This window comes from Garra rufa, chromosome 23 (genome assembly GCF_049309525.1).
Source record: "Garra rufa chromosome 23, GarRuf1.0, whole genome shotgun sequence".
Taxonomy (NCBI): Eukaryota; Metazoa; Chordata; class Actinopteri; order Cypriniformes; family Cyprinidae; genus Garra; species Garra rufa.
Genome location: NC_133383.1, coordinates 7,225,415 through 7,239,547, shown reverse-complemented (window position 1 = coordinate 7,239,547; position 14,133 = coordinate 7,225,415). Strand labels below are relative to the sequence as shown.

Here is a 14,133-nt window from a genome sequence, read left to right as displayed (position 1 = left end):
TCCCTGCTCAACGACAAAAACAGTCTGTCTAAATGTCGCCCGAGCCACATCCACCCTCACAACCAGTCGCACCTGAACACCAACGCCAACTCCAACTCCAGCCCCGCCCCTCATCCTCGCGGCAACAGCAGCCCGACGCCCCTCCCCAACTCTCACGCGCGTCACATGCACACGTTCACGCACGCGCACACCGAGAGCACCATTTGACGACACTAATCTGGGGCTCGGAGAGCTCCAGAGCTGACCGAACGCGGTCGCACAAGTAGTGTTCTTTCTCTCGATTCGAGAGGACAAAGATGTGTTCAAAAACGTCTTCAAAAAACGTCTTCAACATTGAACGTGTTCTCACTGTGATTTCATGGGCTGCGGGTTCGGCCGACATCGAGGTGTTAAGTTACGCAGACTGTTATGTCTGCTATTGCATGCGGCATATAAGTGTTCAGAATGAGATAAATACCGTTTAAAGGCATTATATAACATTTCAGCAGTATCTAATGTACGAAATGCACTTTTTTATAATGTCTCTGACCAGCGGCACACATTTGTGTGCTGTAGTTTTCTGAGATTTTGAGCATAAGAGCACTTTGAGTCTCATAAGCTATTATTATAGGACTGATCTATCCTTTTAGCACAAAGACAGACAGCTCTGGTCTGGTTTTCCTGCTGTGTAGTACGATATGATTTTGACAGCTTTTTTTCAAAGTCGAAAGCATCAAGCCAAGCAAATTTGGTAAGTGTGGCTATGTGATGTAGCTGTATGTGACGCAATCGTGGCTCTACATGACAAGCGTGAAGGGAAATTCTGTAAATATAGGTGAAATTTGCTGACGCAGATATGGTCTGGAGAACTCCACGTGCTCAAGGCTGTGAGACATTTGTAGCAAAAACAAAAAAAACACATTGAGCATTGACCACTCCAGATCTGTGACATATGATTCAAAATATGATATAATAATTTATTTAAATATAAATATATTTATTTTGTTTGTCTAAATTGGTATGTCTATTTTGTTTTTCATTTTTGACAGAATTATAATTCATTGCCCTGGATGAATCTCACAAAAAAATTATATTTCACAACCAAAAAAATTATTTATACCATTCAAGGATTACCCCACCTCTAGAATAAAAATGTCCTGATATTTACTCACCCCCATTTCATCCAAGATATTCATGTTTTTCGGAAAACATTCCAGGATTTTTCTCCATGTAGTGGACTTCAATGGTGCTCAACAGACTGAAGGTTAAAAATGCAGTTTCAATGCAGCTCTAAAAGATCCCAGCCAAGGAATTAAGGGTATTATCTAGTGAAACGATTGGTCATTTTGTAAAAAAATTCAAATTTATACACTTTTTAACCACAAATGCTCGTCTTGTCTGTGTACTCTGTGAAAAAAATCTCATTTTCTCGGCCAACTTAAAAATCGTCCTACATCGCTGTTTTACCTTTTTTTTTTGTAAAGGGTGTTTGACCTTTATTGACCTATATTTTATTTATTTATTCTTCCCTTCACTTTGTAAACACTGGTTTGGTACTTCTGCAGAAATGTAGGACGATTTTGAAGTTGGAGGAGAAAATGAGATGGGAGTTTTTCGACATACCCTGTATTGAACCAGAGTACACAGAGTATGCATGTGCATCGCAGAGCTAGACAAGATGAGCATTTGAGGTAAAAAAAAAAAAAAAATGTATAAATTGTGTATAAATTGTATTTTTTTTTTTTTTTAGAAAATCAGCTGGGATCGTTTAGAGCCCTTTGAAGCTGCACTGAAACTGCAATTATTAACCTTCAATTCATTGAGCACCATTGAAGTCCACTTTATGAAGGAAACTCCTGGAAAGTTTTCCTCAAAAAACATAATTCCTTTGCACTGAAGAAAGAAAGACATGAACATCTTGGATGACATAGGGGTGAGTAAATTATCAGGAAATTTTTATTTTGGAAGTGGAGTAATCCTTTAAGATTTTTTGTATCATATTATGCTTTGTTTTCAAGAGAATTAAGCCTGTTTTCTTCACAAATTCTCATTTATAACAATGAAATGTTAATTTAAATGATAAAGTTTTAAATCCGTACAAATGCCACCATTTTTCCCTTTATACTAATGAAAATGATAAATAATATCACAAAGCAAACAATTTGAATGCTCCTAACTACATATTGATTTTCATTTTGAATTTGCGGTGAAATATGACCTGAGGTTTTGTAAGATTTATCCAGTTTTTGATCTCAAAGGCTACGACTGTCCATCAAACAACACAAATGCTGATTTCCACCAACATTCCCATCCTCGGAAACAGATGCTTGAACAGAATTCACTGTGAGTGTGAACTGAAGTGAAACTGTACATTCGTTTTGATTTTCATGACTGTTTGCACACTACTGAATTTGAAGTTTATTTGAAGTGAACTGGTTATAGGTTAGTTATAGGAATAGTTCACCCGAAAACTTAAAACTCAGTTAGACCATCTAAAAAAATTGCTCACCAATGGGTCCTTTGCAGTGAATGGGTGCCGTCAGAATGAGAGTCCTAACAGCTGATAAAAACATCACAAAAATCCACTAGTACGACTCCAGTACATCAGTTAACATCTTGTGAAGTCAAAACCTGTTTTTTTTAAAGGAACAAATCCATCAAGATGTTTTAAACAGTCGCTTCCAGCTAAAATATGAGTCTTCTATCTATATTTTCTCTAGTGGGAAAGCCATCTTGCCTAAATCAGGAGAGAACTATGCACAGATCAAACACTGTTTACAGTCCAAAACAGTTCTAAACGAATATCTTGGTGGATTTTGATGTGAGAGGACAACAAGAGATAAACTTTTTCACTGAAAGAAGCGTTATTATATAAATTATGGACACCATTTTAGTGGATTTGTTTCTTATAAACAGGCTGCTTTTCACTTCTCTAGATGTTAACTGTTGGACTGGAGTGCTGTGGATTACTTGCGGACCCTAATTCTGACGGCACCCATTCACTCCAGAGGATTCATTGGTGAGCAAGTGATCCGTTTTTTGATAGGCAAACTAAAGCCTCTTTCCTTGCACTAGTATTAAGGTTTTCTACATCTACTCACAGTCACCATAAAGCCAGTTCTGTCCAGAGATCATGTTTCGGAGGTCACACAGTGATTTTTCCATTGTGTTCCTCTCATGCTGAGCTGACATTAGAAACCGTATTTATTCTGATGTATTCATACTGTAAGTACACTATGCAGTGCATGCATAAAGCTTTCAGTGTTAAAGTGTTCTTTTATTTCATAAAATATAGAAATAGCGTTGTGACGGAGTATTAGAAATAATAACCACTGAGAAGAATAGCATTGGATTATGACTATTTATGTTTTGCTTGTTGAACAGTATGAAGTTGACTTGTATAGTAGGATTTGTAAGTTATGTTTTGTTGCCTTTACGAGAGATTTAAATCTGAAGCAATAACTAGGTCTTGTTTCTTTTTTTAAGATGTTTAATGTATTGCACAGTGGGAGAAGAAATAAGTTGCGTTTTACCTCAGCTGGCATTTTTTGTATGTGAAATCTGACTAGTATTTACTTCAACTGAAACCAAAAGGTGGGCATTGCACGCTCAAAACTCTGTACCGAGGTTAACATGTTATATCACGACCAAAGTTGCAACATGACATGGAATTAAATTTGTGAGTGAACACATCAGCCAAAGCCTTTTGCACTTTGATTTGTCCATTTAATGCCCACGTTTCTCTCTCTTATTGCACAGAAACTCTGTTTGTGAGGAACTAATGAAATTCCTTCAAGCGTGGGGCTGGGATTTCAATCCAGCTCGGGTAATCTGCTTTTAATGTTCCTGAGGAACTCAACGGGAGAGAAACCTCTGTTTGATAACTAGACCACAGTTAGAGATTATAAATGTGTGTTTTCAGAAAATGTTTGCGTTTTCCATTTACTTTTCAGGGTCATGACCTATGTTGACCTTCCAAACAGTTCATGGCATTGTATCTAAGCACACTTTGTTTAGGGTTCACTACACGAAGCGTGAAAACACACACGTCTTCCATTTAAAAGCCATGTGAAATGATTCCATGATGTTTTGTGAGTGGGGTTAGCTTTTTTTTTCATATTTCCTTTATAAAACATCACAACAGACTGTAATTATGATTTTTTTTTTCTCTTAAGTTGCTGTCTTTAAAGGGAAGTGCAAACCAGATGTACTGTACTTGAACACGTATTTAAAGCAATCTGTATATAATATTTTGTATTTCTGTTGAGTTCGTAATTATGTAAATGCTAAATCTAAATATTTCTCTATTAAAACACCTCTTTTGCTCAGTGTGTAGTGACATTGCTTTTATTCCAGTGGCAAACCGTAGGTCAGTGTTGGGTAAATTACTCTTTGAAAAAAAAAAAATGAATTACTAGTTAATCTAGTTATCTTAAACAGTGTAATTAGATTACTGTAAACTCTCCAAACAGTATTTAATTAATTATTACTAATTATTTTCCAAAGGATAGACATGTTTTTTTTTTAAGTCTTTCAAATAAATAATAGATAACTACATAAATTATCCTGGTTACACTCTAGATTAGGGTCTGATTCTTACGATTTACTAACTATGGCTTTTGCGTCAATATACTCCTAATTACTGCTTATTGATACTTAAAGTAGTTGTTACGTTTAAGAATTTGGTAAGATTAATGAATTAGAATAAAGTCTTGCAGAATAAGACATTAATAATAAACAGCCAATATCCCAGTAATATTCATGCCAATAGTGAGAACTGGATATTGAAGTGTTATCAATATTCTTATTACTCGCCAAAGTAATTTAAAACATACATTTTAAGGTTAGACTTTACATTTTGATGTTTAAGCCACTATTGTATATAAATGCTCCACACACAGTATTAAGTTCAATTACGTAAGAATTAACTGTAATTAAATTACAGAAAATAAGAGTAAACCCTTACTTTACTTTCTCAATGGAAAGTAATTTAATTACAGTAACTAACTACTTAGTAACTAGTTACACCCAACACCGCGCCACATCGTGTAAAACATTACGGTGAGTTGTTAACTCATAAACTCTTTGTTTGTTTAATCTAGCCGCTAGAATCATTTAAAAGCTGTGAATGTTTAAAACAACTGTGTTTGTTTTCCAGAAAACCTTGAAAAGATGCTAATCTCATGTATTGAAGGTCCTCAATCACTCAGTGCCGTTGTGGGCGTGATTTAACAAGTCAGCCTATTCTCTGATTTGTCAAGCGAGCGTTTGCTCTTCTCTCATTGGTTCATTCTAGACACGACGTAGCGGCAAGAAACTGCGTTCATTGTGGCTCCAGACTCAGAGTTCGAAGGCAAGTCCGTGCTTGTTTCTCAAGAATCTCGGAGCCAACATGGCGGCTGGACCGAGTCAGTTTCCCCTCAACGTTATGTATGAAAACAATTGAAAAAGTAGGAGGGTAGCGTAGCAGCAACAACATCAGCGTCACATGATTCACAAAGCCAGGCTGCCCTGTTCCAATATGGTGGTCAGCTTGGCGGAGCTGCGTCTCCCGTTGATCATATCGTTCCTGTGCGGGTTCGGAACCTGCAGCCTTCAAGAATCGCAGGTTTACGGGCTGCGCCTGGAGGACGTTGACGATCGGGTGTACATGCGCGAACGGGTCGTCGTAGCTCCGCACGGGACCACTTTTAAGCTCAGATTGTTTGGGTCCTACCTGTCCAATGGGACCTGGCCGTGGGTCGCGTTCGCCCCGGTTGGAGGCGGTTCGGTTGACCCGTGCGCCATTGAGGGACGCCGCAATTCCTCCGCGTTCCGCGTACACGGAGCGTTCGAGTCGGATGACGAGAACAACGGGATTATAACCGTCCAGACGGAGCCTGCAGCATCCGAACCGGAGAATAAAGATGCAGAGCCTGTTCTCCATCATATGTGCGTCTTAAAGGGCCAGACATGGGGCTCTTTCAAGTCGGACAAGTTTATTATTAAGAACCCGGCTGTGCCGTCAGATTACATTCCGTTATGGGGTCTGATTCTGGTGGTCGTGGTTTTGGTTTTGATTTGCAGTGTGGTCAGGTGTGTGAATCTAAGTTTGCTGTGGCTGGACCCACTGGAGCTGTATGTTTTGCACAGCTGCGGCTCGGAGGATGAAAAGCGGGCGGCCAAGCGCCTCAAGCCCATCAGGAGAAGAGGAAATGTTTTGGTTTGTTCGCTCTTGTTCATTTGTGCTTTGGGTCACTCGGTGCTCGGTGTGCTTTTGTACCGCCTCTATGGCTCCATCCTGCCTGCTGTGTTTACCAGCGGCTTTCTCATATTCCTCCTGGCTGAGTTGGTCCCTCATATTGTATGTTCGGGTTATGGCTTCCAGATGGCACCAGGTTTGATATGGCTGGCCCAGATCTGTCTCATCCTGACGTGTCCGCTTTCTTGCCCTCTTGGCCTCCTGCTGGACTTGATCCTGCACCGGGACGTGAGCACCGTGGGCGTCCGCGAGAAAACCATGGAAATGATTCGGACTAGTGTGAACGATCCGTATAATGAGTTTGTCAAGGTGGAGTTCAGTAAAGGTGCTCTCAGGACCAAAACCGTGGAGGACATCTTGACCCCGCTGAAAGATTGCTTCATGCTGCCCTCCACGGCCGTGCTGGACTTCAACACAATGTCTGAAATCATGCAGAGCGGATACACTCGCGTCCCGGTGTATGAGGAGGAGAGGTCCAATATTGTTGAAATCTTGTACGTCAAAGACCTGGCGCTGGTTGATCCGGAGGACCGCACTCCCATGACCACCATCACAAAGTTCTACAACCATCCTTTGCATTTTGTCTTTAATGACACCAAGCTGGATGCAATGCTGGAGGAATTTAAAAAAGGCATGTCAATCCTATGCAGATGCCTTCAAACTGTGTATCAGTGTACGACTGATATTTGTGACCCTGGACCACAAAACCAGTCATAAGGGTCAATTTTGCTGAATAAATTGGCTTTCCATTGATGTATGGTTTGTTAGGATAGGAGAATATTTGGCCGAGATACAACTAAAAAATCGAAATATTGAGAAAATCGCCTTTAAAGTTGTTCATCAGAAGTTCTTAGCAATGCGTATTACTAATCCAAAAGTAAGTTTTGATATATTTACAGAAGAAAAATTACTAAATTATCTTCATTGAACATGATCTTTACTTAATATCCTAATGATTTTTGGCATAAAAGTAAAATCGATCATTTTGACCCACAGAATGTATTTTTGGTTATTGCTACAAATATACCTCTGCTACTTAAGACTGGTTTTGTGGTCCGGGGCCACATTGCTATTGACCTGACTAGGCCAATATTAGAGCTATTATATTATTATTCTGCATTATTAATGTGGGTTAGAAGCATTTTCATAACTTAATCCTAATAAGATGCCTTCAAACTAGTTTTATCAGTTTATGACAGGCCAATATTGAATTCATGTAATATTTAGGCTTCTATTTTCACCAATTATTATTAACATTTATTGAAATTAAAATTTTTTAAATAATTTAAATATGTTAGAGTGTGTAACTAGTAATTTGATAACGTGATTATCCTTGGCAGATGCCTTCAAACTAGTTATCAATGTGCTTCCAATATTTTACCAAATGTTACTATTGAATGCATATAAATATTTGAGTTTTTATTTTCACTAAACATTTTTCATTTACTGATATTTTTTTAAATATTAGCATTTATTAAAATATTAACATTAAAAATGCTATTAAAATATGTAAATATTTAGCAAAAATAATAGTTTATTATCATTATTATTAATCTGTTAGAGTATGTTAGTATTTTGATAACATGATAATTGTAGGCAGATGCTATCAAAGTTATGAAGTAAAAATTATTTAATTGTTTTTATTTTTATGTTATATTATAGTACATCTAAAACAGTGTTTATACACTACCAGTCAAAAGTTTTTGAACAGAAAGATTGTTTTTTTTAAAGAAATCTTTCCTGCTCACCAAGCCTGCATTTATTTGATCCAGAGTACAGCAAAAACACTAAAAGTTTGAAATATATTTACTATTTAAAATAACTGTTTTCTATTTGAATATGTTTTGAAATGTAACTTATTCCTGTGATTTCAAAGATAAATTTTGAGCATCATTACTCCAGTCACATGATCCTTCAGAAATCATTCTAATATTCTAATTTGCAGTTCAAAAAACATGTAGTATTATTATTATTATTATTATTATTATTATTATTTTGAAACCAGCTGAGTATAATTTTTTCAGGTTTCTTTGAGGAATAAAAAGTTCAGAAGAGCAGCATTTATCTGAAATGGAAATCTTCTGTAACATTATAAATGTCCTTATCATCACTTTTGAGCAATTTATAGTATAATTTATAGAATGCACTTTTGAGTCAAAGTCATTACAAAGCTGCTTCCACTAATGCATACAATTTCTCTCTGTCTTCAGGAAACTCCCACCTGGCTATCGTTCAGAAGGTGAATAACGAGGGTGAAGGAGATCCGTTCTACGAGGTTCTGGGTCTGGTCACACTAGAGGACGTCATCGAGGAGATCATCAAATCTGAGATCCTAGATGAGTCTGATGGCTACAGTAAGCAACTTCTTTAAAAAAAAATGTGTTTTTGAATTGATACCTGTCGCCTCATTTGAGCTAAATTATAATGCGTGTCTTATTGCACAGTGGACATGAAGGTGAAGCGACCGTTGGCTCCTGTGGAGATTCCCCTGGAGCCACGCAGCGTTCATGACGAGTTCTCCATCTTCAAACCTCCAGAGGGTGAACCGAAGATCCGCACCTCTCCACAGCTATTGCTGGCCACCCACAGATTCCTGTCCCGAGGTCTGTCTGCTTTAATGTCAACCATTAAATTGCAAGAGCCTGTGGGTTACAGTGATTTTACCATTTTACCATTAGTGATTTTAAGGGGTCAAATCAGCATATCAGAATGATTTCTGAAGTCACTGAAGTCTGGAGTAATGATGCTGAAAATTCAGCTTTGCATTAGCTAGATAAAAAAAGTTTGTAAAGACAAACTTTAAGTTGGCGGCCCAGAATCAATGCGCACTCTAACGGCTAATATTGCCCACAACACACTGCGTGTTGAACGAGGATTCGAATAGAACTACAAACACGCATAAAAAGTGTTATAAGTTGTACAAACATATTTTCCACTGAAGACACGCTTTTCAAATTCCTGTTTGTGTCTGACCACTTTCAAATGGTTTTGTTAAAGTAATCTCTTGTGTTGTAAAATGCGCGCTCAGCGCCGCCGAGAGTTTCGCGCGGCCGTTAAAATGAAACCAAAAGTAAAACGCGCACACGCATTCAAAAGCAATTTTAATACCCTGCATTTAGAGAGCGACTCCCCAATGCGCGCAAATGAGGCTGCATAACATATCTAGGCTGTTAATAATATGTAGGCTATAATAAGTTGTGTAGTTGTCTACAGCTCTGTATCATGCCTGAAAAATTCGGTCTCTATTTGCACTTTGAATATTGAAAGAGTTGCCTACTACATTTATTGTCTACACGACTAAGAAAGAACTGTCGTTTATTTTTATTTTTTGTTATCTCTATTGTAGATTGTTTAATAATGCAGTGATTGCCTCTAATTTAAATGGCTCTACCTATAATAGAAAAAATAATCATCTTGCTCATGTACTCATATTTTCATTTATTCATGTCCCTTGCTTAAGGCGTAAAATAAATATATAAAAAAAGGCTTTCAGAATCAGCCCATTTGCTTGTAAAACCTCAGCAATCAGAATCAATGAAGAATCGAGATAGGCGCATTACTAAAAAGAAATTGTGCTAGCGAGTAAAAAAGTTCATTTCGAGCCATGATATATTCAAATAGAAAACAGCTTTTTTAATTTGTAATATTATTTGACAATTTTATTCTATTTTTGATCAAATAAATTCAGCTTCCGTGAGCATAGGAGACTTCAAACAGTAGTGCATGCCTGTTTGCCTGACAAGAATAAAAGATCTAAAGAAGTTTGTCTCAAGAAGCCTTAACTTTTAAAGGACGTTCCCCGTCTCTCGGATCAATGGCGGGACGATTTGTGCTTATGTGCTGGTTAATGGAGGTGATTTCATACGTCATTAAGCAGCTCTTCTCCTCCTCCTCCTTCTGTGTTTCAGAGGTGGAACATTTCAACCCGCAGCGCGTGTCAGAGAGAGTCCTGTTTCATCTGCTGCGGCACCCCAGCGTCAACCAAGAAGTGAAGTTTGACCCCGCAAACCGGCTCAGTCCTGATCATTACCTGTACACACGGAACCACCCTGTGGATTACTTCATACTGCTGCTGCAGGTGCGACAACCCCCATCACAGAGCAAACTCTAGCAGTGTAACTTACATACAGTGCCTTGCAATTGTAATTTTTTTCACATTTTGTTTTGTTGCAGCATTATGTTGAACTGCTTTAAATTAGTTTTCCCCCACATCAATTTACAGTCCATACACCATGATAATGACAAAGCAAAAACCAGATTTGCAAATTTGACAAGTTTATTTAAAATAAAACACTGAAATAAGTACATTGCATAAGTATTCATACCTTAACTCGGTACATAGTTGAAGCACCTTTACAGCCTCAAGTCTTTTTGGGTATGATGTGACAAGCTTTGCACATCTGCATTTGGCAATTATCTGCCATTCTGTGCCTCACCTTTTCACCTCTTAAGCTCTGTCAGCTTGGATGGGGGCTGGCAGACATTTTCTAGGGTCCTAGTTCTTCCAGTCGTCTTCCATTATGGATAATGCTTCTGTGAACCTTCAATGCAGCAGATTTTTTTCAGAACTCTTCCCTAGATCATTGCCTTAACGCAAGTCTGTCACTGAGCTCTACAGGCAGTTATCTTGACCTCAGGACTTGCTTTTTGCTCTGATAAGCATTTTCAGCTGTTAGACCTTTTCTGAGAGGTGTGTGCCTTTCTAAATCAGACTCATTCAAATGAATTTTCCACAGTTTACCTCCACTCGAAGTGTAGTAACATCTAGAAGCAATATGAATGCTCCTGAGCTAAATTTCGAGTCTCCCAGAAAGGGTATGAATACTTATGCAACGGGATCTTTTCAGTTTTTTATTTCCAAGAAATTTGCAAAGTTGTTACAAACCTGTTTTGTGCTTTGTCATTATGGTGTATGAGATGTAGATTGATGTGGAAAAAAGTAATGTAAAGCAGTTTAACATAATGCTGCAACAAAACAAAATATGCAAAAAAATGAAGAGGTATGAATACTTTTGCAAGGCACTGTATATGACCCTGGACCACAAAAACAGTCTTAAGTAGCACAGGTATATTTGTAGCAATAGCCAAAGATTTTTCTTTTATGCTTAAAATCATTAGGATATTAAGTAAAGATCATGTTCCATAAAGCTATTTGGTAAATTTCCTACCATAAATATATCAAAACTTAGTTTTTGATTAGTAATATGCATGTCTAAGAACTTAATTTGAACAACTTTAAAGATGATTTTCTCAATATTTTTTGCACCCACAGATTCCAGATCAAATAGTTGTATATCGGCCAAATATTGTCCGATCCTAACAAACCATACAACAGTTGAAAGCTTATTTGTTCAGATGATGTATAAATCTCAATTTCAAAAAAGTGACTCTTCTGGCTGGTTTTGTGGTCCAGGGTCACTTATGTGTTTGCATGTCTATGCTTTATAAGCACTGGTGTAAATAATAGTGTTAATAAATACTATCTGACTATGATATTATTAGTTGAAGTAGTATTTATAATGTTAGAAAATTAACATTTAAAAGTATTTTTAAATATATTTTAATATTTGACCATTTAACATAATGAAAAATAATATATATATATATATATATATATATATATATATATATATATATATATATATATATATATATATATATAATCTTTCGTAATGTTTTGAAAGTGTTTTGAAAAATATGATAGTAGTTGGTAGTATTACTTTCTTTATTATTAAAATATTAACATTTGAAATATTTTAAACATTTCAATATTTTGCCATTTAGCATTGCTAATTTTATATTAACTTTTCTAATAATAATTATTATTATTTTAACAATTTAAGTTATTTAAACTATAAAGAAATATTTCAACATTGGCCAATATTTGTTAGGAGTGATTTGATAAATATGATACTAACAGTCTTAGTAGTGGTATTGTCAGTATTATTATTATTTATTGTTAAAATATAACCTTTTGGAATATTTGATTTGTGTAATATTGTTAATTTTAATAACTACTACTGCTACTGCACCTACTATTATTTTTGGAACAACTACAATTATTTTAAATATAAATAAATATTTAAACATTGACACTTTTTATAGTGTTTTGATAAATATGATATTATCAGCATCAGTGGTGCTATTGGCAGTATTTTTATTGTTTTTATTAAAATAATATACATTTAGAATTATTTAAATGTATTTCAATATTTGATCATTTGTTATTGCTAATTTAACTACTGCTACTATTATTATTTTAACAATTGAAATTATTTAAATATAAATAAGTATTTTTAAACATTGATCATTATTTTTAATAGTGTTTTGATAAATATATTATTAATAGTATTAATAGTTATATTAGCAGTATTTTATTTTATTTTTGAAATATAACAATTTAAAATATTTCAATATTTGATCATTAATATTGCTAATTTAATAATATAATAACTAGTATTACTGTTATTATTTTAACAAATAAAATTATTTAAAAGAAACATATTTAAACATTAATAATTTGTTATAGTGTTTGATAAATATGATATTAGCAGTATTCGCAGTGGTATTGACAGTGTTATTTTTCATGGTTAAAATATAACCATTTAGAATATTTTAAATATGTTTTGACATTTGATCATTTAACATTGCTTATTTAATAATAACCACAAAAACAACAACTACTACTACTACTATTACTTTTATAAATAAAATTATCTAAAGCATAAAAAATATTAAAACATTAATCATTTTATAGTGTTTTGATGAATATGATATTAGCAGTATTAGTTGTGGTATTGGCAGTGTTATTTTTAATGTTAAATAAAACCATTTAGAATATTTTAAGTATATTTCTATATTTAATAATTAAATATTGCTTATTTAATAACTACCACTTCTACTATTTTAACAAATACATATTATTTAAAATATAATATAAATAAATATTGATCATTTGTTATAGCGTTTTGATTAATATGATATTAGTAGTATTGGCAGTATTGTTTTTTTATTGTTAAAATATAACCATTTAGAATATTTTAGATATATTTCAATATTTGATCATTTAATATAATCATAACGACTGCTAATACAACTACTACTATTATTAATTAAACAATTACAATAATTGAAAATATAAAGTAATATTTAAACATTGATCATTATTTTTTTGTGTTTTGATAAATATGAAATGTAACATTATTAGTAGTGGTATTGGCAGTGTTAGTAGTTTTTATTGTTGAAAATATAACCATTTAGAATATTTTATTTTAATTTTTTATATTTTATATTTAATATTGCTAATTTAACAACAACAACAACTACTGCTACTACTATTATTTTTAACAATTAAAATTCTTTAAAATATACAGAAAAATTGGCAGTATTTTTTTATTGTTAAAATATTTAGAACATTTAAATATTTTGATATTTGATTATTTAATAATAGCTATTATTGTTATTATTTTAACTATTAAAATTATATGAAATATAAAGAAATATTTAAACATTGATCATTATTTGTTTATACTGTTTTGATAAATATATTTGCAGTATTATTAGTTTTTATTGTTAAAATATAACCATTTAGAATATTTTAAATATATTTCAATATTTGATCATTTAATATTGCTAATTTAATAACAATAACTACTGCTACTACTATTATTTTTAACAAAAAAAAATTATCATATAAATATTTAAACAGTTATTTTTTATAGTGTTTTGATAAATATGATATTGGCAGTATTATTTTTGATTGATATTTAGAATATTTATAAATATTTTGATATTTGATCATTTAATATTGCTAATTTAATAATAGCTATTATTGTTATTATTAATTTAACAATTAAAATTATTTCAAATATAAAGAAATATTTAAACATTGATCATTATTTGTAAGTGTGTTT

The 14,133-nt window shown here is 34.0% G+C and overlaps 1 protein-coding gene and 1 long non-coding RNA gene across 3 annotated transcripts in view; both read left to right on the top strand.

Moving 5' to 3' along the window:
* The first annotated feature begins 6 nt into the window (after positions 1-6).
* LOC141299288 (uncharacterized) lies at positions 7-4,307 on the top strand. The gene is made up of 2 exons (XR_012341749.1): positions 7-1,912; positions 2,238-4,307. It is a non-coding gene; the product is annotated as an uncharacterized lncRNA (long non-coding RNA).
* Positions 4,308-5,360: 1,053 nt separating this feature from the next.
* The window catches only part of LOC141298860 (metal transporter CNNM3), a 29,194-nt gene continuing 20,421 nt past the window's right edge, over positions 5,361-14,133 (top strand). For both annotated transcript variants that reach the window (XM_073829175.1, XM_073829176.1), the window contains exons 1-4: positions 5,361-6,851; positions 8,431-8,574; positions 8,665-8,823; positions 10,129-10,298. In XM_073829175.1, the coding sequence (XP_073685276.1) occupies positions 5,468-6,851; positions 8,431-8,574; positions 8,665-8,823; positions 10,129-10,298 (1,857 nt within the window). In that variant the 5' untranslated portion in view covers positions 5,361-5,467. The remainder of the gene's footprint in view (positions 6,852-8,430; positions 8,575-8,664; positions 8,824-10,128; positions 10,299-14,133) is intronic.